We start from the raw sequence: 23,187 nt of genomic DNA on the forward strand, positions 1-23,187 counted from the left end.
TCTCCAAAAGACCTCATACTAATGGAGATAGTATTCCTTATTTATAAACCCATGATTTTCCACTAAATTAACCAATGTAAGACTCACTCTCAATAATCTTCAACATCATACGCTCCGTCTTTATTCAAAATGTTTTGGAGTTAACTTATCTATCTAAAATTAAGATGTACTTTGTTGATATATATATTCATCTTAATTTAGATAGAGGGTAGGTATGTATTTTATTTATTTATTTATTAAAAAATAGACTAATGTCACCGACAAATTTTTATTTTATTTTATTTCAAATATTGTGTATATATTTAAAAAAAAAACTGAAAAAGTATATAACCTCAAAAGGATCCTGTACAATTTCTTGTGAGATATCCTCTTTACTCAACCGCCCGTTATTTTTCTCCCCCTTCCACATCTATCCATTTCTTCATTTCATCTCTCCCTCGCCGCTTCCGCTCTCTCTCTCTATCTCTCTCTCTCTCTCTCAAGGTACGAAAATCTCTCTCTAGAATTCGTTCTTCCTTTTCGCCATGGCCGAACTCGTTTTTTGTCTTCAGAACTCGAACGAAATCGATTCATCGATCGAATAAAGTTCGATTTCAGAGCGAGTCGTTGCCCTAAGATGACTCGGCCGAGTCGAGTCGAGTTCAGTTTTTGTTTATGAATCGGTGAATTTCTTCATCCTTTTGGTTAACTATGGCGGCGTTCTTGATTTCGTTTCTTTTTTTCTTACAGGAAATCAGTCATGGCGGATCATCAAAGCGACGGAGAAGAAAACTCCTTCCCCTTCCGTCAAAACCAGGTACGTTCAATTCAATTTATTTTTCATCTTTTATTAATTTATTTAGAAAATTAAAATTCTATGAATTTATTGACGACAAATAAAAAAATTTAAATATTATTTTAATAAAAATTTTAATTAAAAAAAATGAAAAGTAAAATTTAAACCTAACCTAATTTAATATTTAACCGCCCTATAATTTAGTGTTTTAATACTTCTATTAAATTTAGTAAAATATTAATGTATATGTATATATAAAAACATATATATGTGCATATATATATATATATATATATATTTTTTTTCGGTGTTAGAAATTACGAATCTTGATATGATATTGTTCATCTTGAGCATGAGCTCCCATATTTTGCTTTGTGCTCTCAAAAGGCTTCATACCAAGTAGACCTTTTAATTTTTTACCAAGCTTTTTCGAATTAAACTGTTTCTGGGTATGATTGAAATTTGTCTCAAAATTTACGAGGAATTTTTAGGATTTAATGTAAATATTATTGAGGTTTATATGGTAAAAAGTAAATTAAATACAGGAAGCAACGGCAGGAAGTGGGAACAGATATGGAGGACTTGCCCCAAAGAAGAAGCCATTGATTTCAAAGGTAATAATAATAAATGAGTGGTTTCGCCTTTGGGGCTTTGTGACTCCGGTTGCTTACATAATTTGGGGTTTATATAGGACCATGAACGAGCCTTCTTTGACTCTGCTGATTGGGCATTATGCAAGGTACACTTTTCATCCCACACTTTTCTTCGCTAAATAAATAATAATAATTATTAGATGATGAAAGTCTTACCTCCGCTAATTTAAGGAATGATCATGGGTTTATAAACATAGAATACTCTCTTCATTGGTACGAGACCTCTTGGGGAAGCCCAAATCAAAGCAATGAGAGCTTATGCTCAAAGTGGACAATATCATACGATTGTGGAGAGTCGTGTTCGTCTAACATGGTATCAGAGTCATGCCCTAAACCTAGTCGTGCCAATAGATAGATTGGTAAATCCTCAAACATCGAACAAAGGACTCCAAAAGAAAAAAGAGTCAAGCCTCGATTAAGAGGAGACGCACTTTGTTCGAGGGAAGGTGTTAGATGATGAATAGGTTTATAAACAAAGAATACTCTCTCCAAATCTTTTGGAAAGTCCAAAGCAAAACTAGAGCTTATGCTCAAAGTGGACAATATCATACCACTGTGGAGAGTTCTGTTCGTCTAACAATGATAATAAAGATTTATCATAATGATCGGATTGAGTTAGATTTTTTAGAACTAAATAATTTGATCCAGTTTGCAGGTTAAAAAATCAATTTTCTGGTTCAACGATTTTTCTCTTCAGCCACAATTAGTCACTTGTCTCAATCTCTCCCTTTCTATCTCTTGTTCGTTAGTCATGACCACGAGTCTCTTGACGTCGTGTTGTCAAGTTTGTCAGCGTTTGATGTCTTTCATCGTCTATGAGTTTTTGAATATCAAACATTTTTTGTCGGGCCAAAATCACCCTTTTGTCGCATTGCCCCATATGACCCCAATAAAGAATGAAAAGACCAATTTAACCCCAATAAAGAAAGAAAAGACGGAAGCTCGAAAGTATAAGAGCTGGTTTTGAGTTGAATTGTCCTCTTTAACTAGTTACTCGAGTCGAGAATCGATCGACTCAACCTTGTTAACCATGGTAAAAGAAAAGGAAAATTTGAATTGTTTGTGTGTGGTGTTGTAAGCAGCAGGGAGCAGGGCTCTGTAGCAGTGTGGCCGTAGAAAAGCTCCAGCCTAAACTTCAGGTGATCATATGGCTTCCATAATTATTTATTATTATTATTAGTTTTTTTTTTTTTGTGAATTTAGGCTAAATTAAAAAAAATATTTGTAACTTCACTTTTTTTAAAACAAATTTTGATAATACCTTAAAATTGAAAAAAAAAAATCTCAAAATAACTTATATGAAGTGTCCGATTTTGATTTTTTTTTGTTTGTAAAAGTAAAAGTGTTAATATTACGTTTAAAATTTAATAAATATTTTTTTTAAATATAATATTAAAGGTAAGAATATTTTTTGATATTATTAAAATAAAATTTAAGAATATTTTTTAAAATATTATTTAATTTTTAGGGTATTTTAAAAATAAAATATTAACCTTTTTCATTTAAAACTAACTTTAAAAATATTTTCTAGATTTATTTTAATGTTTAAGAGTATTATTAAAAATTCTGAGATAAAAGTATAAATTTAGTGGTGTTTTTATTAATTTAGATTTTTTATTTACATTTATATACAAATATGACCTGACTTTTTTTTTTTTTTTTTTTTATAATTACCAGAGGACCCCTAAGCCACGGCTTCCACCAAGGAGGCCGGTATGCACATCTGAGAAGGGCAATATTGTAAGGGAAAAAAAACCGATTTAAAGCTCTTAATTGTTTATTTTCTAATGATGTTTTATTTATTATTTTTTCTTCTAGTAAAATTTGACTTTGAGTTTTATGGTAACGCAGGTAGAATAGATAAATTAAAAGGCGACGTGGCATCCTAGAGGAAAACATCTTTGGAAGCATTGATTTTTTTTTTTTTGTTAATTTTTTTTTATGAAATTTGTTGCAATTATTTATATAGTTGAAATCGAATTCGAGATATTTTATGATTTTAATTTTCAGAAAAATGACATTTGATTAATAGTTTTAAAAAGTTTAAATTTGTAATTTAACGATAAAACAAAAATACACGATAAAAAAGTCCAAGACTTAACTACCGTAATTGCCAGACTTTGGAAATGAAGCGGATTACCAAGGAAGAACAACACACACCCCAAACACTGGGGGCAAAACATATAAACCGCCAAGTCATCGAAATGGAAGTCCCAATAGGCCAAACGAAAGTAACAACAAACCAAGCTGGTGGACAGATAGGTCGTTATCCTCAAAAGAACTACTCGATGACATCTTTACAATGCCTGTTGTGTGAAGGCTCTCATAGATTGTCCTACTGTCTTCGGCTTCTCTTAGTGCACTCCAAGTGTCCATCGCCAAACAATAATTTGAGATTTAAACTTTTGATAAGTAAGCAATATCTAGATCTATTCACTTAAAAAAAATTATTTATTTATATGGTCAATTATGTAAATAAATAAATAATAATAATTAAATATATATATATATATATATATATATATATATATATATATATATATAATACTGTTTATCTTTAATTATTATTGAACTAAATGTGATTTTATATAATTAGAAACAATTTTGAAAACAATTTTAAAATTTTCAGACTTTTAAAAATGTTTAACTTTATAATTAATAAATTTAAAATTTTATTTTTAAATAATATTTGACTTTTCAAAAAAAAAAATTTTGTCACATAAATCCTTGAAGGTTTGGGGCTCATCAACATTATTTTTATTTCTTTATTTTATTCATTTGATAAATTAATTAATAATTAAATTTGATTTTTAAATTATAAAGATCGAGTCGTTAGTAATAAAAATTAGATAATTATAAATTTGAAAGTATAGAGATAGATTTTAAACCAAAATAAATATTTATTTTTATTATTATTCTTATTGTTTTTTTTTTTTAAGGAAAGTAAGTAAACAGTATCTCAAGGCCAAAGTAGAAAATGACTAAAATGGTCTACAGCGGAGGGAAAGATATTCTCGCACAAAACTACATGTCGAAAATTGGTACGACATATCGTTTATAACGAAGGACGGGTCCTGGTTGCATCAAGGAATCGCGTGTGGCGTGAGAAGTCAAAAACGAGCACGGCGGCGAGTCGCGTTTGTGAATTCGCCTCTCGAAAATTTCACGGCCAAAGGCCGCGCCGCGCGCCCTCTTCTGCAGGCTGCAACCTCATCATGTTGGGATTCGAGTGACAGCTTCAACTTCAATTCTTCAGCCCGAAACAATCTGGTTTAGATACACCGTTCATAGAGGAGTTTCTACGGGGAGTTCTTCAGATTGATTGCTAGCTTTTGCCTTCAATTGAAAATGAAAATCAACATCGATAGGGAGGCACGAAAAGTTGCGGTTGATAATCGAATTCCTCTCCGGAATTACTTTCGGATCGCCGATAATCTCTTAAAACAGGTGATCTTTTCGGAACTGTTATTCGCAATTGTTCTAATTGATTATTGATACTGAATTGTTAATGGTCGATGATTGATTAGAAGTTTTGCTAATTTTCATTTCTTTCTCTATATATGGATGTTGAAGTGATCTTCATAGGAGTTTCCTTTATCGGTGGTTTAAGTATTAGAATTGCGCACTAATTGCCATGGATCCATTTCTACTTGCCTCTCATTGTATTTTGATGTTATTGAGTTGTTTTCCTTAAAATGGCAGGCTGATATTTATCGGGAGGAGAATAATGTTGTGGATTTGTTCATTATACTTCTTAGGTTTTCAAGGTAAGGATATGGTTGATACTTGTGTTTTCCATTGCCTAGAGATGCCGATTCTTTGTGTAGGGAACACGCTTCTCAACTTGTTCTTGTTTTCTCAGCTTGGTTTCCGAAACCATACCTCGGCATCGTGATTACCAGGCTTTTTTCCCAAAGGAGAAGATATTTTACAAGAAGGTGAGTTAAAACGCCACATCTCGCTCCTTTTTTCAAGAACGGTGTATGAATGTTTTGTAATATTGTTTCATGTTGTCCTACTAGAAACTGCTGAGTGTAGTAGATGAACTTGAGTCCTTGAAACCTGAATTTGATCGCCGAGTAAATGAACTGGAGAAAGTGTCTGGACGACCTCGTCTTCCTCCATCCGATGAGCAGAGAGGAGTTTCAAACAGTCTGCGGCCGTCTTCTATGATACAGCCCTATGCAAATGGAAACTATTCATTGGTCTTGGATCAAAAGCAGGTATCAACTCAAATTTTTTTAATGATGCTTTCTATTCTTGTAAGTGTATCAATCGTTCATGGAAATTCCACCAATTATTTAGGTTTTTTATTTAATTCTTGTTGTTTACGGTTTCTGTTCTTGTATTACTTACAAATTTTCCCATGGACATGTGATTATTGTTATATTGCTTGTGATTTAACTCTAGTAATTCACATCCTCCCCTCTCCTCTTGATTCTTAGCATGCCAATTCACAGCTACAATCTTCATGGAGGTATCATGATGGCCGAGGTCAAGTTTCTCAATCAAGTTACTCAAGGATTGAGAATAGGTTATCAAATCTGTGAGTATAATTTTTGCCCATTTATTTCGTACCTGTTTATATGAATCCATTAACGGCATAGTAGTACGTACTCCTCTGATGATGTATGGAGTTAAATCATTCTAATATTTATGTTTTAGTGTGAGCCAAAAGGTCGTTTTGTAGTTTATGTAGCTAGTTAGAGTTGAAGTCAGAAACTTCAATGGCTACAACTTGACTCTTAACATAGTTGACTAAAAAAACAAAAAAGGAAAGTATGTTGATGTGAGATCCCACATCAATTGGAGAGGGAAACGAGTGCCAGCGAGGACGCTGAGCCTTGAAGGGGGGTGGATTGTGAGATCCCACATCGGTTGGAGAGGGGAACGAAACATTCTTTATAAGGGTGTGGAAACATCTCCCTAGCAGACGTGGAAGCCCGGAAGGGAAAACCCAAAGAGGACAATATCTGCTAGTGGTGGGCCTGAGCCGTTACAGTTGATGGTGTCAAAGTTCTTCTGCAACTGGTGTCATGTTTGAATAGGACACTGTCTTCAGAACAAGTGCTATAAATCATATATTGTCATATCTTGAATGTTTGTGTCTTCTTCTCCGATGGAGGCCATAGAAATTCAATTCTGGGCGTATATCCAGTAACCTGTTCTAATAAACATGCACGGATGATCTTATAATTGGTGCTGGGAATTTGCAGGTCTCTTAATGTACCACTTCCGAAACCCGAAACTCTGTCTAGACACTCTATTTTGGGACCTAGTGGTTTTCAGGGCCAATGGAAGGGACCAAGTACAGATAAGGTGAGTTTTTTGCACATTTTGTTGTTTTCTCTTGTTTCTGCCAATTGTGATATCCATAACTGGTTAATCCTATTGTTGTATACAGATTCACTATCCAAGAAATCAGGACTTTACTCCTTTCGATTCAAGGTTAGACGCGTGTATAACTTGTATAACTATCTGCAAATTTAAAAATTTTCGTCTTCTGTGTTTTTAATGTTTACTTTCCTGATGACAAACATGTAATCATATTAATATCTTGGTATTGTTGCTTTACATTTTCTTTGATCATCTTTTCTTGAAATATTCATGTGGAACGTTCGAATTCTTTCAGACTGAATCAAATTGAACAATGTGATCTAGTGGCGCATAAAGATAGTGGTCCAGGAGGTGTCGTGTCGATGATGGAATCAGTGCTCTCACTAGATGATGGTAGATGGCCTCATCCTGCAGACATTTCTATTACTCCATTGATAACAGAAGTAAGGGAGGATCCTTTCCCATTGGTTAAACAACCTTCTCCTCCTCCTGTACTTGCAAAGGTTCAGCAGGAATATGCGGCAATTCCCTCATCTAAAGTTGCAGATCCAAGGCCTGGAGTGGCAAAACAATCGTTGGACGAGTCTGAGTCGTTCCAACGCTTACACATTGTAGGCCTTTTCCTTTTCATTTTCGTTATATAACTTCAAAAGGCAATTAATTGTTCACTAGTTTCTTTTGCTATGTAGTAATTCCTTTTGTCATATCTATGCTGCAAACATGTTTACCTTGCGATATGATATTGGTTACTTTTACTCATTCCCGCAGCCAGTAAAAATGCTGGATGATTTCTTGAGATTGGCTCGAGAAAATACAAATAAGAATCTGGAGACTTGTGGTGTTTTAGCTGGCTCTCTGGTAAGGAGCAATGTAACGGTTTAATGTTCATTTTTTTTTTGTAAAGATTTTCTTATATTGCTCTCATACTTCATCATATGTTTGCAGAAAAACAGGGTTTTTTACATATCTACGCTCATAATCCCAAAGCAAGAATCAACATCAGATTCCGTAAGAATATAATTACTTTTCATCTGTTTCAAGTTTAAATTAGCCATTCCTTCCATGTCATTGATTTTCACTACTTTTGAATTTTGGTTTTCATTGGACTGTTGATTAGGTTGTGCATATGTTTGAGTTTTAATTGTTTTATATTGTTCATCTTTTGTTACTTTATGTACATCCCTATGCTATTGATTCATATATGGTAATAACTGACTTGAGGATTACTTGATTTAGCTTCAGCTAGTTACGACTGTTGTGTTGCCTTTAATCAAAACTTAGAAATCATTTTTTGTAATGTTCAGTGCCAGACGTTGAACGAAGAGGAAATATTCGAGGTTCAAGACAGATTATCACTTTTTCCCCTTGGTTGGATCCATGTAAGCTTTCTGGCTCTCTATGCAATAGATAGTTTATGATTACAGAATTTGGGAACACAAACTTAGGAAGTAATCTGCCTTTGTATTTACTGTTCAGCATATTTTCTTCGGATAGAACAGGACGAACAACCACGTATAGACAAACATAACTACCCTAGAGATAAACGTAAATCAATGGAGATACCTACAAGATAACTGTCTATAACCACCCATAACAGCTCAAAACCACCCGAAATACTGACTTTTCTCACCCTTTCTAGTCTTCTTCACAATCTTTCCCTCGTAGAATAGTTATGATGGACGCTGGTTTTGCTCCTCTCGTAGGATTCAGTAGAATACTCATCTGATTATATTGTGTCATTTGTATTTTATAATTCACCCTTTCAGTAGTCCGTCATCTCATCGGTCATCTGATCGAGTGACCTAGTACCTAGAGTTTCCTTGAGAAATATTTTCCAATTCTTTGCGATTTTATGTGCAGAACTTCAAGGAATATGTAAATGGGGAGACTTCAGTTTGTATTAAAATTGTAATCATACACTAGCTTATCGGATTTTATTTGGATTGGGCAGTCCACTTACTTCTTACTATCCTGAACAACCGTTCTTTATTATTCATAAGCCTTGCATTGTGTTACTTAAGTTGACTTGCTCTGTAGTGATGTCTTGAGATTAATGCTCTAAATAAAACTGGAATTTTTGTTCTTGAGAATATAGAAATTTTCGGTTTTTAACGTTTCGATTTGGTCGTATTAGTTATACAAGAAACTTTTCTTTTACTTGTCCCTGATTCTTGTTTGATTCTCAGACACATCCATCACAAACCTGTTTCATGTCATCTGTGGATTTGCACACGCATTACTCGTACCAGGTAAGATGACGATTCGACCCATTTTTGTTATTCAGAACAATCACTTTTGTTTTTGTTTTTTGAGTGTCCAATCAAAGAACAGGTTAGATCATTTTGGTAATGTAGAAAGTTTGCATCATGAAAGAGAAGTTACAACTTGTGAAGACATTAACCATTACAATCAACGGAAAAGCTTTGTGGTTTTGCCTGTTTGCATTATTTGTTCTTCCTGTTCTAGTTTCTTTGGCCTCTTTTAAGGAGATTTTCGCTTCTTCAGATTATGCTACCAGAAGCAATTGCAATCGTCATGGCTCCGACCGATGCGTCAAGGTGTTCTTTCTCCTCCATTCATTCAACATTCACCGTTCTCAATTCTCTGACCTTGTATTTGTATCATTGTGCAGCCCATATGGAATATTTCATTTGTCCGATCCAGGTGGCGTGTCGGTCATCCGCAACTGCCAACAGCGTGGATTTCATCCCCACGAGGAGCCTGAAGATGGGAGTCCACTCTATGAACACTGCTCTCATGTTTTGATGAATCCGAATGCGAAGTTTGACGTTACCGATTTGAGGTAAGATTTCGATGGCTGAAATTATTTAAAGGAAGAACTTGTATAGCACCATGGAATTGGGCAAAAGCTTCACTCACTCACCCACTCCAACAGACTGCTCTGTAAATTTTGTAATTTACAAATCCAGTTGAGTTACTTCCATTGTTGGGAGACTTCAGGCAGTGGCCATGGCCATTGTTGTGCCGAGATCTCACTGCTTGAAGGCTTCTCTTTGTTGAAAGAATAGGCTAAGTTATATAAATATAGATGACGACTTCATTTCTTTCAATGCCTGAGCGGTCTTTTCCTTCTTTATATGTAAGCTTCTGTTGTTATTTGTGATTATATTATTTAAGGTTATAATGCATCTCTACTTTTTTTTAACTACTTTGTCTAACAAGTTATAGGTTTAAATCTCCGTGCCCTAGTCGTCGGTTTGATTTATGAAGCCTCAAATTCGTTGGATGAAAGTGTCCCACATCGGTTAATTTAGGGAATGATCATGGGTTTATAATTAAAGAACTCTCGTAGTTATATGAGGCATTCTGGGGAAATCCAAAGCAAAGTCATGAGAGCTTATGCTCAAAGTGGACAATATCATACCATTGTGGAGAGTCGTGTTCGTCTAACCTGGTATCAGAGTCATGCCTAAACTTAGTCGTGTCAATAGATTGGTAACTCCTCAAATATCGAACAAAGGACTCCAAAAGAAAATGAGTCAAGCCTCTTCGAAGGCAGTAAAAAATGACTAAGACTCCAAAAGAGTCAAGCCTCGATTAAGAGGAGACGCACTTTGTTCGAGGGGAGGTGTTGGATGAAAGTGTCCCACGTCGGTAGAATGGTCATGGGTTTATAATTAAAGAATACACTCTCCATTTGTATGAGGCCTTTTGGGGAAGCCCAAAGCAAACCCATGAGAGCTTACACTCAAAGTGAATAATATCATATCATTGTGGAGAGTCGTGTTGTCTAACACCAGTTATTGTTATTTTCGAGTCAAAGGAAAACACGCTTTTAACTCACTTCCTTCAATTTAATGTCAATTTTAAGGTACGTTTCAGTTGTGTTTCTAAATTTTGATAAATTTTACTTTTACTCTTAAACCTCGAAATTTGTTTCAAAAAGTATTCTTTGGCTCTGAATTTCTTCCTCGTTGAAATAGAGGATGGATATTGCCACGGTGTTATGGTGTATATGATTTTATTTTTAAAAACCATATAGAAAATGAAGATTGTAATTACAATTTTATTTTATCTATTTGGCTTCTAAATTTAAATTTTTTTTAATATCTCTAATATTTATTTGGTTTAACCTTCACTTTTTATGTCAAATAAAATTTTTAAATTTATTTTTTGTTTAATTTATTTAATGTTTTTTTAAATTTTATGAATTTAAAGCTACTATTAGACATAAAATTCAATATTATAAAAATTAAATATTTTAATACTCGATAGACAAAAGAATATTAAAAATTCAAGAATTTGGCTTTCTAATTTATGTTATGAGATTAACTTTTCTTATAATATTAATGGAAAAGCTAATATCTAAGGGTCAGCTAAGAATTTATAATTTGAATAAAATAAATAAATAATATTGACACGTGGGAAATGTAAGAGAAAATATAGGATTCATTATTAATGAGCAACCTAGGGATGACGTGGCACCTCCAAAATTGCACGCCATAAATTAGGCTCAAGGGGAAATAGGATAAAATTAAATTAGAAAATATATATTAGAATTAGGACCACATTCTACATATTGCATTTTTTTAAAAAAATTATGCATAAGAATTATATTTATTATTGATGTGTTTTTTACTAATTTATTGAATGATAATTAATTATGATTTTCTAAAAATCAACAATTATGTATAAATTGTTGTAGCCTAAAAGGAAAAAATGAACGTGACACGATATTTAATAATTAATGAAATTATAATTTTTAAGATAAAGTCTTGCAAATAATATTTGAAAGAATCGAATTTATGAATGGTTTTGAATTTTAGTATAAAGTTGACGGATCCAAAATAAAATTATATATATATATATATAATTTAGCACTTAGCTCTAATTTTCTAATTTCTTTTTTTTTGTTACCCTACATGTGTCTGCACTTAGAATATCCTACTTGCAAAAATAGGTTAGATTAACACCGACATGGGGCGAAAAAAGGAAAGAGAGGGATGAGGAACAATAGCGGGAAACAATCGCTAATATCCCGTACGCTAAGGAGCAAAAGTAGGAATCCGCCTGAAGAGGGCTCGCGTCTGATTAGCTAGTTGGTGAGGCAATAGCTTACTAAGGTGATGATTAGTAGCTGGTCCGAGAGGATGATCAACCACACTGGGACTGAGACACGATCCAGACTCCTATGGGAGGCAGCAGTGGAGAATTTTCCATAATAGGTGAAAGCCTGACAGAGTAATGCTGCGTGGAGGTAGAAGGCCTATCCTACTTGCGAAAATAGGTTCGATTTTTTTCTGGTTTGATTGGATTGGGATGAATTTTTTAAAAATCGAAAATTCGGGTTAGTTTGCTAGTTGACATTTTTTTAGTTGGGTGGCCTAATCAACCCGAAAAAAGTTACAAGCTAACCTTACCCTACTATACTTTTAAAATTATTATGAAAATTAAGAATATTTGACATTTGTAACCAATGTTAATAATGCAGCGTGACTCGTAAATGTTTGATATTTGAGTTTTAAGTTATTAGTGTAACATGTACAGTGAATAAATAGTATTTTTTAAATAATAATAAAAAAAATAGGACAATCCAACTCAACCAACCGCTGTCAAGTTGGTCCAATTTAAATTGATTAAAATAGATATTAGAGTTAATAATTATTGGGGTAAAAAGTAAAAAGTAATTATTGGGGTAAAAAGTAAAAAGTAAAAAGAAAAAAAGAATTAAAGAAGACTGAATTAAATTAGACTATAAGGGCAAATTTGTCCTCGAGAATTTTTAGGGTCTCTAAACTTCAATGGCAGTGCCAATTAAAATTGCTTTATATAAAAGAATAGGTTCATAGACTCATAGCTTAGCCATTTTCATTGCTAAAGCTTAGTCGTACTGCTGCCTCTTCCATTCACGAGCATTTCCACTATTTTACAGTGAGAGAGAGAGAGATTTCAGAGAGAGAAGTTAGAGAAAGAGAGATCTTCCATTGATGCGGCTTGTGGAGGAAGATGAAGAGACTCTGTAAGGCGTTTTGAGAAGGTTTTGTCGATCTTATTTGAGGCAGTGTTTGTTTAGTTTAAGGGGATGGGGAAAACGCCGTGCTGTGCGAAGGAAGGGCTGAGAAGAGGCCGTTGGACGGCGGAGGAAGATGATAAACTGAAGAAGTATATCGAAGCGAACGGAGAAGGTTCATGGAAATCGTTGCCGAAGAATGCTGGTGAGATTGATTTTGATTTGCTGTTTGATTTTTTGTGCGATTAACTGCTGCGATTCTTCTGGTTGTTCTATCTGATCTGAGACTTTGAATTAATTGATCTGAAACTGCTTCTTCTCGTTCTATCTGAGACTGTGAATTAATTGATCTGAAACTGCTTCTTCTTGTTCTATCTGAGATTATGAATTAATCTGAAATTGCTTCCTCTAGTTCTATGTGAGAATATGAACTGATCCGAGTATATGCGCGTGAAAATTTAGGGCTGTTGAGGTGCGGAAAGAGTTGTAGGTTGAGATGGATTAATTACTTGAGAACGGATTTGAAGCGAGGGAATATCACTCCTCAAGAAGACGAAACTATTCTCAAGTTGCACACGACTTTAGGCAACCGGTTCGTCTCTCTCTCTCCTCTCTTAATTAAGCATGGAATTTCTTGCGCATCTCATTGCCATTCTTTTCAAAACAGTTTTACTGCCCGATTATAATTATTGATGAAATAATCGTATAGGTTTTAATTAGAGTATAAAATTTCAAATAAACGGCATTTGTATGAGGTAATCACCATTTGAAACTCCAAACAACTGACATTTTGCTTTGTTGTTCTTGTCTAATCGTTCTCTTCTTGATCATCATACCTTTTTTTTTGGCACATTTGAACTTTTAATTTCATTTTCTTTATTCTCTTTTTTTTTTTTTTTGTACTATTATTTTTTCCACTTCTGATTTTCATTTTGAGCTTTACAACTGACAACATTGTTCTGGTCCAAGTCGTTACTTTCTTGACGGTAATCATTCTTTTGGCACATTCGATCGTTTTCTTTAATTTTTTTCTCCTTTTTTCCCTTCTTTTTGAGATTCTCATTTGAAGCTTCACTAACTGACCTCTGATTTGTTGTTCTTGTCCACATCGTTCTCTCTCTCTCTCGTTTTTAATCATCATAATCAGTTTTTAGGCACATTTTAACTTGTTTTTATTATCACTTACTTTTGATTTTTGATTTTGCAAAATTATTATAGACAGAATCCCGATGACTCATACATATAGTATTAAAGATCATTAATAACTTTTCATAGGATATCCTTCTGAACTTTAAAGAAATTCATCTTTGGATAATAACATGAAATTTATTCTGAAACAGTTGAACTTGAAAATGAATTTACGCTAAAAAGAATGAAAAGCAGAGAAACTTTGGAAGAGATTCCAAAGTTAGGAAAAAGTAATTGAAAAAGACAAAAAGGAGAATAGCAAACTATCATTTAAGGGTGATAAAAGATGTTAGAAATAAGGAAGGTTTTGTAATACTCTCCATAAATTCATTAGTTTTTGCATAAAATTAAATTTGACAAATTCATTACTAAACTATGAAATATTTTTTTTAATTCATAAGTTTTAATTAAAAATCTAATTTTAATGTTGGTTTTTTCCCAAATTTAAATTTAACTTTAATTTTTCTTATGTTTTGTAGCTCATGAAATTGAGGCAATTAATTTATTTAATTTATTTTCCAGCAGTCAATTAATTTATTTTCCCTCTCTAGAAAATTGGTTGTTTTTTCTTTTTTGTTTTTTTTTATTCGGTTAAAATATAAATTTGATCCTCTTGCTTGTTTATTCTATTTGTCTCTTGATTCCTATTTTTTTTTCTTCATAAATCTTAAAATTAGTGTTTATTATTAGTATCGTTAATATTTTAAACAAAATTATTAAATGAAAATTATTATTATTATTAGAGTTCAGAAAAGAAAAAAAAGAAACTTATTAGAAGTTTAAAATATATGAATCAAATTTAAACATTCACATTAAAATGAGATTTTTAAGTTTTGACTTTTGTGTTTATTTAATTATAAATTTAAAATAACTAATTTAATTTAAAATTAAGATTTATGTTTATGAAACAATAAAATTTTATAAATATCTATATTAAATTCAATAACCTTTTAAATTCATAAACTAAATTTACTTCATTTTGGTTGTAAGTTTAATGAGTCTTTAGTCTTTTCACGCTTTCATATTAAATGTTTTTGACATTATAAAGAAAGATAATAAAATTAATTAATTTTTTTTCAAAAAAAAGGACACGACCACGTGTAACACATTTTCCATGTAATGACATAAAGATTTCCTTTTTGTGTTGGGCTCACGGGCCTAAGGCTAGAAAGGAGGCATCACTTTCATGCCCTTTCGAATTGCGTGTCTCATCATCCTCCTCCTCCTTTAAAACAATCAAATATGCTATTAAAAGTTTTCATATTTTTATTTTTATTTTTATTTTTATTTTTATTTTTGTCGGAGGGAGAATTTTCTCTTTTAGTAATAATTATTATTGGTATTTTTGGTAATATTTCAACTTTCCACACGTGTGGTTATTTAGTGGTTAGCTCATTCATGGATGCCAGCTAATTAAAGAGTACTGGGCCTCTTCAATTAATTAGCTAGCTTAATAAATCGTCTAGAGGTCATAAATTTATTTTATTTTAGTTCATTTGTTATTATTCATCATTTAAGTATATTTTTTTAGTATATATATATATATATTTTTTAATTTAAAATTTAAAATTTTTTCATTATATTTTTTTCAATAAATCTATAAATGGGTCATTACACACTTAGCTTTTATATATTATTCTTTTTTTTTTCTCATCATTTAAGCATTATTTTTTTAGTATATATATATATATTTTTAAATTTAAAATTAAAATTTTTTTGTTATATTTTTTTTCAATAAATCTTGATCATTACACACTTGGCTTTTATATTCGAGAAGCGAAATTTATTATTATTTTTTTTCCTATATGTTAAAGTTTGAGCTAAGCATAAAGTTTTTAAATTGTTGTCTCAAGAAAATATGATAATTTTAGATAAATATTGAATGTGATGGTATATCTTTGTTTGGTGTAATATATTGAATGTGATAGTATATCTTTGCTTGGTGTAATGTTGTAGTGTCAATCGCTTTCTTACCTACTGTCCTTTTTTGGAAGGAGTTTCTAGCTCGAGAAATAATTATGAATTACTATTGCATGCTAAAAACAACTAATTTGTTTTTTTTAATTAAAATACTATATTTATTTTTATTTTATTTTTTATTTCACTTTATTTTAATCCCTTTACTTATTCGCCTTTTCCATTTTTGTTCTCTTTATGCAATAAATAGAGATAGGAAGATTAACCCTACATAAAAATTTCACAATTATAGTTAATATTATGGTTTTAAAAATAAGAAATTCGACTTCATTTTATAAATAGTATGGCTCGTAGAATTCTAATTAATGGTCTATTTATGAGCGTTATAATCGGAAAATTTAATCTAAGATTAATCATCCTACAATAAGAGATATAATATATTTTCAAAATTGGAAGAGGACAGGTTTGATTCACACGAACTCCAAACTAAAATTTAATGTAAAAATTACTAATCACATTTCAATTACCAAACCCTTTAATTTATCAATAAAACCATTCTTCTTAAATATTTAATTTTAAAAACCAAATCATTAAATAAAAAACACTTTTTCCTAATTTTTTTATTCCCTGTACCAAATCCTCTCTAAATAATTTTTCTAATTATTTAGAACCAAAAAACTGCTACCAAAATTCAGAATGAGAACAGTATGATAATGAAAATAAAAATAAATACCTTTTTTTTTTTTTCTTCCCCTAGAATTTTGTGCTCATGCAATGAATTGTGGATGATTTGGTGTAGGTGGTCACTAATTGCTGGACATTTACCCGGACGAACAGATAATGAAATAAAAAACTACTGGAATTCTCATTTGAGTAAGAAACTCTACAGCTCCCCCAAAAAGAATTCTGGCATTCCAAAGCGAACCACCAGCCGTCGCCGAGGTCAACAACCAAGCAGCAGCATCAAACCATCTATTTTACAGAAGAAGAACATGAAGAAGGCCATGCCAAGAGAAGAAGGTTCCCAACCTAATTCCATACCTGAGGGACCTGAAACATCCAAGCCTAATCAAGAAGAAGAAGAAGAAGAAGAAGAACAGGCTACCACCACCACTTCTGGATTGGACTGTGACGATGAGGAGAAAAAACTAGAGACCCATAATTCCACTATGAAGGATCCAAAGCTAGAGGAAGAAAATTGGGACCTGGGATCATGTGAATTCACGGCTGATGCTGAGAAACGAGGTAACGGGTTCACAATTGTGGAGAGTGTGGAATGGTGCTACTCTGCTTGGCCTTCATCCATGAATTCCAGCTTTAATAATAATGAATGGCTGAATTGGGAGTGGGAAGATGATGGGGTTTTAGGTTAAGGGCTCTAAATATAATACTTCCAATGGGGAAAAAAGGAATAAGGTCAATAGGCTCTTCAAATTTGCTGTAATAAGGTCAAAGTACTGTCCTTCAAAATGACCAGTGTCCCCCCGGACAATAATTATTTTATCTCACCCAATTTCATGTTCGGTAGAGTCGAAGATTCTTCTAGTACCGCTCTCGTGACCTGCACCGAGACATATCAGACTCAGGGATTAGTTAATATCTATATTTTGGATTATCGATCTCATTCATTCAAATGAGAAGAGTTTTGCAAAGTTCACGTATTTGATCCACCTGTTCAAGTCCACGTGACAATAGTTATGATTCCCCCACAATTTGAATTTCTCAAGTTTAAAGTAAAACGAAATCATTTCAATTGAAGAATCGGTTGTATTTCGTCCAAAATATATATATATATATATATATATATATATATATATTTAATTTGATGACTTATTAAAGATGATCCACTTTCAAATGGTGTTGGTTCAACAAATCCATACCAAAGCTTCACTAGATAGGATTTGAAAATTTAATATTTTTGCTCGCTTGTGGCCTTGAAAATTTGTAAAAATCCCAACAAGAGAATATCAAATATTAAATAGGGATGAAACGACGCTGCAGAAGTTTGAACACATGACCTTTAACCTAAAAGCTTAAGTTTTTAGGTTTTCGGTTATATTTGAACAAATTTTATCAGCGGCATGGAAGACAGTGGACAAACCCATGTGCATTCTCAAATCATTTTCGGGCCTACGATGTCTCCCAACTAAAAAAGAAACCTACGAAATTATGGTACCCTGCCCTCAAAAACTACCAAACAGTGGCCGGATGAGTGTACAAAGGGTGTTGGACGATGAAAGTCCCACGTCCGTTAATTTAGGGAATGAATTTAGGGAATGATCATGAGTTTATAAACAAAGAATACTCTCTCCATTGGTACGAGGCTTTTTGGGGAAGCTCAGAGCAAAAAGCCATAAGAACTTATGTTCAAAGTGGACAATATCATACCATTGTGGAGACTCATGTTAGTCTAACATAGTATAAGAGCCATAGGGACCCAGCCCTAAACTTAGTTGTGTCAATAGATTGGTAAATCCTCAAATGTCGAACAAAGGACTCCAAAAGAAAAAGAGTCGAGCCTCCTCGAAGGCAGTAATAAATGATTAAGACTCCAAAGGAGTCGAGACTCGATTAAGAGGAGGCGTACTTTGTTTGAGGGGAGGTGTTGGATAAAAGTCCCACATCGGCTAATTTAGGGAATGGATTTAGAGAATGATCATGGGTTTATAAACAAAGAATACTCTCTCCACTGATACGAGGCCTTTTAGGGAAACCCAGAGCAAAGCCACGAGAGCTTATACTCAAAGTGGACAATATCATACTATTGTGGAAAGTCGTGTTCGTCTAATAAAGGACAGTGTTAGTTCTACCTTCCTATTTTGTGCACCGTGTTAAAGAGTTTAACTAAGCGAAATTTCAGAAATACTTCACAAAATACAGTTTAATTTAGAGGGGGAAGAGAATACCTGGAAAATATGGTTGGCTGAGTTTAATTCAAGGAAGCACAATATCAGCAAGCACTTCTTCAACTAAAGAATCGAGAATTTGAGTCTCGACTTCGACTCCGATCGTAAACGCATCAACGTCGAAGTCCATCCATCTTCCATACCAGCAACTCATGTCCTTATCTACCAGTTCATCCACCATACAATCCCCCATTCCTCTCCAATCTGAAATCTCCTTCACAACCTCTTTGGCTAACTGCTCCTTTCTTCCCAAAACTCCCACTCCTTTCTCCCACATTTTAAATCCTCCACCTACATACTGTCTACATCTCAAGTCCAAACATTCACGAACGCAATCAAATAACGCCTTCCGTCTAAGCCTCGATTCGTCGCAGCTTTGTCCCGATCCTTTGTTTCGATTCTCTAATATATTGAATAGATAAGGATTTATAACTTCATGAGAACGCCCCAATACATAGTCCTTAAACATCAACTCCACATTGCTGAGTATATCCGTTATGTATTCAAGTTCCCATTCGATCTGTTGTTTCGTACCTTTCGAGGTAGATGAAGCAGTGAACTTACTGGCTGAAGCTTCATCGGTTATGGAGGATGCAGAATCTAGTAACTCTGTGTCAACAGTAACTGGATTAAACTTGAAGAAACCTATGCCAAGAACATCTTGACCTTGGACTGAAGAACAAAGCTTGTTACCTGTAAATTGGAAGATTCAGAACGAATGATCAACTTGGAGTAATGCAAACAAGAGTAAATTTTTCTTAGCACAGAAAAATCATCTACCTTCTCTGCTGTTACTATCTGATGAGTCACAGCTTTCTGAAGAAAACGAATGATCAAGAATCGAGACGGGACTCGGATGTCGAACTTTGAGCGACTGCCCAGTGTGAGGAACAAAACTATTACTGCTGCTACATTCTTCAATCTCATCAGCTAACTGAAAAAACGATGTTCCAGAACAAATAGATGATCTTTAGCATATCAAGGATATATTTTAAGGCAACACGCATGAAGAACTATAATTAACAATTGCTTGTCCCTAGAATCGAATGAAATTAACAAATGAATCTTCAAGAAGATGAGAACAAAGTTCACGTACCGGGAATTCATGCTTTAATCCTTGTGACAAAGAATCAGTTGAAGCGCAATCAAAATTATATTGGCCAGCCGGCTTGCTGTGAACAGAACTACTGTGTTGGTTCCTCTCATTCAACTCTGATGACATTGTATCGAGTGTATCAAGAGAGTGTGAAAGATAATCAGACGTCGATAAACAAGAACTCTCGGATCCTCCAACGATGGATCCAAGGCTAGGGGACTCGACCTTATCAATCAATTCTCTTAGCTTCTGCTCTAAAAGTGCACTCAAGGCATTTTCTCCAATAATATTGCACTCCATTGAGGATGACTTCAAACTATCTGGTCCAAGCGACCCTTTAAATTTTGATTCAATGTGCCCAGAGGTGTCAGATCCAGGCACCTTCCTTGTAAGTGGTGCAGAAAATGTAAAAGAAACAACATCTGTGCCATTTTTTCTGCATTCTTGAGCCAAACTACTAGAAGATCTATCAATAATATTATTTGAATGAACTGACATCTGGTTTTTATCATTTAACATATTCTCCGTGGCCTGTTTCTTGTCAAAGCGTTGATCTCTATCTATTGACCGTTTCTTCCTAGGGATATTTTTTGCATTAGAATTCAAGTCTTCCTTTTCCCTGTCAGATGTTTCTAAGGCTGACTTCCTGACACCAACTCTTGAGCCAACGACAACTCGTCCTACATTTCTTCGACGTCCAAAAGACGAATCTCCAGTAAGTGGTTTCTGGCCCTCAATGTTGGAAAATGAGTTCTTTGATTTTACTCTATCAACATGGCAGTTTTGTTTCTGGTTGTTCTGCTTGAGAGGTTGGTTACAAGAAGCATTGGAAGCAGAGGATTGCACATGCAGATTTTTCCTAGTGTTTGTCTGTGTCTTAAAGGGCTGGCTTGACTTGACCTCAGTCTGTTGTTTCGGGCCGGTAAAATTTCTATGGCCATCGGTATTCACATTTTCTCTTCTTTGTACATTAACTTTTGCTTGTATTGCAAGTGATATGGATTTTCCCTTGTTCTTTGAACCGTGTTCCACATCAGGTAAGACCTTGAATGATGATGCATCTTGAGATCCATCCCAGCTTTTGTTCATAGATTGTCCCTTCAAAAGCCTGGAAGCATTTGATTCAGTAGGCTTTCTAGAAGTTTCAAGAAACCTGGTTGATTTATGAGAGGCTTCGGTCCTTTCTTTTAATTCTTTGACCTTCAAGCTAACTGAAGAGGACCTAACTGAAGGCGGTCTTTGTGGTATATCTATCTTTTCTTTTGGAGCTTGTAATTTCAAGGGTGCTGAAGAAGATCCAATCAGAGACATTTTACTCTTGGTAGTTGCTGAAGGTCCAGAATCTATTATTTTTGCAGCAGCTTCCATTATGAGAGCAGCATTCTTACTTGGTATGAAAGCAGGACTCTTAATAGGGGACAAAAGCTTATGGTGAGTAATTGGAATTGATTTTGCTGATTTAGGAGGGAGGATTTCTGTTTGGAACTTCTCTATTGGCCTGCTGAGAGTTTTCTGAGGTTTTGGTTCTGAAGGTTTCCTGGCAGGGGCAGCTGCACGGTCATCAACCTGATCAAGCAAATTACCAGAGAACATGATTTGGCGGTCATGACCATAATTGAAACTTCCCCTATGACTGTGAGCTTCTTGAAGAGACTGAGTATCAAATGATGGGGCAAAGTAGGACTCTGAAAAATGGGATGACGGTAATGAATCTAGTCCCATAAGCCTAGCGACTACCCCAGGGGCCTTAACTCCGTATCCTTCATCTTCAGTCACAGATGAAGAACAACTATAATCACTGCTTCCTTTAATACTTTTCCTTTTTCCACATTCATCCAAATCTATCTGGAAATATTCGAAGGAATCAACCAGAAATCTAGACAAACGGAAAAGATATCAAAATACAAATGGTGCTCCACTTACCAGATGAACCTGTGACAATGGAGAGTTTCCAGCACTTCTATTCCCTTGTCTAAAACGCTCTGCAGAGAGAAGCAAAGGTATAGTTCAAAGACAATATAATATATATATACATGCATATACTGCACTTAAGAAATTGATATAGTACCTTGTACGTCCGGTTTGCTAGAGAACAATCTCTTCCGCGATTTAGCACTCCAATCAAACAACTGGAAGAATCCCCCAACACCACTTTTCAAACCTTCTTTCTCAACTCCCATTTTCTTATATGAAAACAGAGGTCATCAGCAGATACGGGGAAAAGAAACAAGATAGGATAAAGTAATCGATGGTTCTGTCCACCGATCCATCTGGATTTGTAACCTGTTCATTTCGTAATGAATTAGCATATGAAATTGCATTTCAGTCCATCAACTGTCAAAATTGTACCGAATCCAGAATTTAATTAGGGTTAGCCTTTCGAATAATCCGCGAGCACATGAGGGAAACACAGTAAAAAAATAAAAGAGATATGGACGTTTTGATTTCATCTATTGCATAGACCGATGTAGAGGTGATGGTAACATCTCAACTAAACCAAAATGCGCACTAATTCGAAATCCGAAATCCGAAATCGACGGAATAACATCTATTGCATCGACCGATGTAGAGGTGATGTAGAGCGAGTTAATTGAATGACCTAACAGAGAAAAATCGAAGAGATCAAACAATGAGATTCTAGAATCCAAAAATTAATCGAGAAGATTTCCAAGCCAAAACCTAAATATAAAAGTAAGATCAGTTAAGCATTGCGTTTTTCTTCTAGCTGCTATCTCTTTCTTTCTAGTGGAAATGCTTCTTGTCTAGTACATTCATCGATGTAAACGCAATGACAACATCTCATCTAAACCAGACTCAGAAATTTTTAACCCAATTTGATGGAACAGAAATTAATTGATCATTTCAAGCTTACTATGACTACGTCTTTCACAGAAACTAAGCAGTCCAAAAAATTCAAAGACAAAAGAAAAAACGCCGAAAACGAATAGAAAGTTATCAACAAACTCAAGGAAAACAACAGAACAGGCGAATCAATCGACTAAGCCTTCTCGTTTCATGTTTTGTTCACAGAATTACATAAATCAAGCAGTGATAATCTACATCCAAAAGTTAAACAGGAAGATTTCAAAGCCATACCTTACACAGAAACAAGTACCAAAATCAGAAGCTTCGCGCTCTTCTTCTCGCTACTATCTCTTTCTTTCTCCTCAAAGTGCACTTCAATCGATTAAGATTCACAGAGATTCGCAAGTCGGAACAAGTGTAGACTGATCGGCCGCAGTCGAGAGAGAGAGAGAGAGAGAGAGATCGAACAGGCGAAAGCTCTCTTAAGGGTTACTACGGGCGCACAGAGGAAGTGGGTCTCCGAAGAAATGAGAACGTTA

General features: G+C 34.1%; 4 protein-coding genes across 5 annotated transcripts; 3 read left to right on the forward strand and 1 right to left on the reverse strand.

The window, feature by feature from the left end:
- Nucleotides 1–394: 394 nt before the first annotated feature.
- LOC111460302 lies at nucleotides 395–3,430 on the forward strand. The gene is made up of 7 exons (XM_023103504.1): nucleotides 395–483; nucleotides 730–796; nucleotides 1,321–1,389; nucleotides 1,467–1,514; nucleotides 2,511–2,567; nucleotides 3,106–3,168; nucleotides 3,280–3,430. The coding sequence occupies exons 2-7, from the start codon at nucleotides 740–742 to the stop codon at nucleotides 3,286–3,288; spliced, it is 303 nt and encodes a 100-aa protein (XP_022959272.1). The 5' UTR covers nucleotides 395–483; nucleotides 730–739; the 3' UTR covers nucleotides 3,289–3,430.
- Nucleotides 3,431–4,508: 1,078 nt separating this feature from the next.
- On the forward strand, nucleotides 4,509–9,836 carry LOC111460414 (AMSH-like ubiquitin thioesterase 3). Of its 2 annotated transcripts, none has more exons than XM_023103668.1 (14): nucleotides 4,509–4,875; nucleotides 5,131–5,195; nucleotides 5,291–5,366; nucleotides 5,451–5,651; nucleotides 5,889–5,974; nucleotides 6,645–6,747; nucleotides 6,833–6,876; nucleotides 7,061–7,376; nucleotides 7,534–7,623; nucleotides 7,711–7,773; nucleotides 8,070–8,144; nucleotides 8,952–9,014; nucleotides 9,271–9,323; nucleotides 9,398–9,836. In XM_023103668.1, the coding sequence occupies exons 1-14, from the start codon at nucleotides 4,777–4,779 to the stop codon at nucleotides 9,570–9,572; spliced, it is 1,509 nt and encodes a 502-aa protein (XP_022959436.1). In that variant the 5' UTR covers nucleotides 4,509–4,776; the 3' UTR covers nucleotides 9,573–9,836. The 2 variants fall into 2 exon arrangements, with proteins under 2 accessions (XP_022959436.1, XP_022959435.1); XM_023103667.1 differs by having other exon boundaries at nucleotides 4,510–4,875; nucleotides 5,874–5,974.
- Nucleotides 9,837–12,567: 2,731 nt separating this feature from the next.
- On the forward strand, nucleotides 12,568–17,364 carry LOC111460330 (transcription factor MYB8-like). Its single transcript, XM_023103551.1, has 3 exons — nucleotides 12,568–12,941; nucleotides 13,199–13,328; nucleotides 16,641–17,364. The coding sequence occupies exons 1-3, from the start codon at nucleotides 12,809–12,811 to the stop codon at nucleotides 17,212–17,214; spliced, it is 837 nt and encodes a 278-aa protein (XP_022959319.1). The 5' UTR covers nucleotides 12,568–12,808; the 3' UTR covers nucleotides 17,215–17,364.
- LOC111460329 lies at nucleotides 17,178–23,187 on the reverse strand. Its single transcript, XM_023103550.1, has 7 exons — nucleotides 22,940–23,187; nucleotides 21,912–22,126; nucleotides 21,767–21,825; nucleotides 19,844–21,688; nucleotides 19,528–19,681; nucleotides 18,748–19,440; nucleotides 17,178–17,402 (listed from the first exon to the last, which is right to left on the reverse strand). Exons 2-6 carry the CDS (start codon nucleotides 22,021–22,023, stop codon nucleotides 18,776–18,778), a joined length of 2,835 nt encoding a protein of 944 aa, XP_022959318.1. The 5' UTR covers nucleotides 22,024–22,126; nucleotides 22,940–23,187; the 3' UTR covers nucleotides 17,178–17,402; nucleotides 18,748–18,775.

This window comes from Cucurbita moschata, unplaced genomic scaffold, assembly GCF_002738365.1.
Source record: "Cucurbita moschata cultivar Rifu unplaced genomic scaffold, Cmos_1.0 Cmo_Scf00023, whole genome shotgun sequence".
In the NCBI taxonomy this organism is placed as follows: domain Eukaryota; kingdom Viridiplantae; phylum Streptophyta; class Magnoliopsida; order Cucurbitales; family Cucurbitaceae; genus Cucurbita; species Cucurbita moschata.

Excerpts from the sequence above, each read along its gene's own strand:
- LOC111460330 (XM_023103551.1), top strand. The coding sequence starts at position 12,809 with ATGGGGAAAACGCCGTGCTGTGCGAAGGAAGGGCTGAGAAGAGGCCGT. Across the intron at positions 12,942-13,198 it reads ATCGTTGCCGAAGAATGCTG|GGCTGTTGAGGTGCGGAAAG; the intron begins GTGAGATTGATT and ends GTGAAAATTTAG. Across the intron at positions 13,329-16,640 it reads CACACGACTTTAGGCAACCG|GTGGTCACTAATTGCTGGAC; the intron begins GTTCGTCTCTCT and ends GATTTGGTGTAG.
- LOC111460302 (XM_023103504.1), top strand. The coding sequence starts at position 740 with ATGGCGGATCATCAAAGCGACGGAGAAGAAAACTCCTTCCCCTTCCGT. Across the intron at positions 1,390-1,466 it reads AGAAGCCATTGATTTCAAAG|GACCATGAACGAGCCTTCTT; the intron begins GTAATAATAATA and ends GGGTTTATATAG. Across the intron at positions 2,568-3,105 it reads AGCTCCAGCCTAAACTTCAG|AGGACCCCTAAGCCACGGCT; the intron begins GTGATCATATGG and ends TATAATTACCAG.
- LOC111460414 (XM_023103667.1), top strand. The coding sequence starts at position 4,777 with ATGAAAATCAACATCGATAGGGAGGCACGAAAAGTTGCGGTTGATAAT. Across the intron at positions 5,975-6,644 it reads GAGAATAGGTTATCAAATCT|GTCTCTTAATGTACCACTTC; the intron begins GTGAGTATAATT and ends GGGAATTTGCAG. Across the intron at positions 8,145-8,951 it reads TTCCCCTTGGTTGGATCCAT|ACACATCCATCACAAACCTG; the intron begins GTAAGCTTTCTG and ends TTTGATTCTCAG.
- LOC111460329 (XM_023103550.1), bottom strand. The coding sequence starts at position 22,023 with ATGGGAGTTGAGAAAGAAGGTTTGAAAAGTGGTGTTGGGGGATTCTTC. Across the intron at positions 21,826-21,911 it reads TAGCAAACCGGACGTACAAG|AGCGTTTTAGACAAGGGAAT; the intron begins GTACTATATCAA and ends TTCTCTCTGCAG. Across the intron at positions 21,689-21,766 it reads CATTGTCACAGGTTCATCTG|ATAGATTTGGATGAATGTGG; the intron begins GTAAGTGGAGCA and ends GAATATTTCCAG.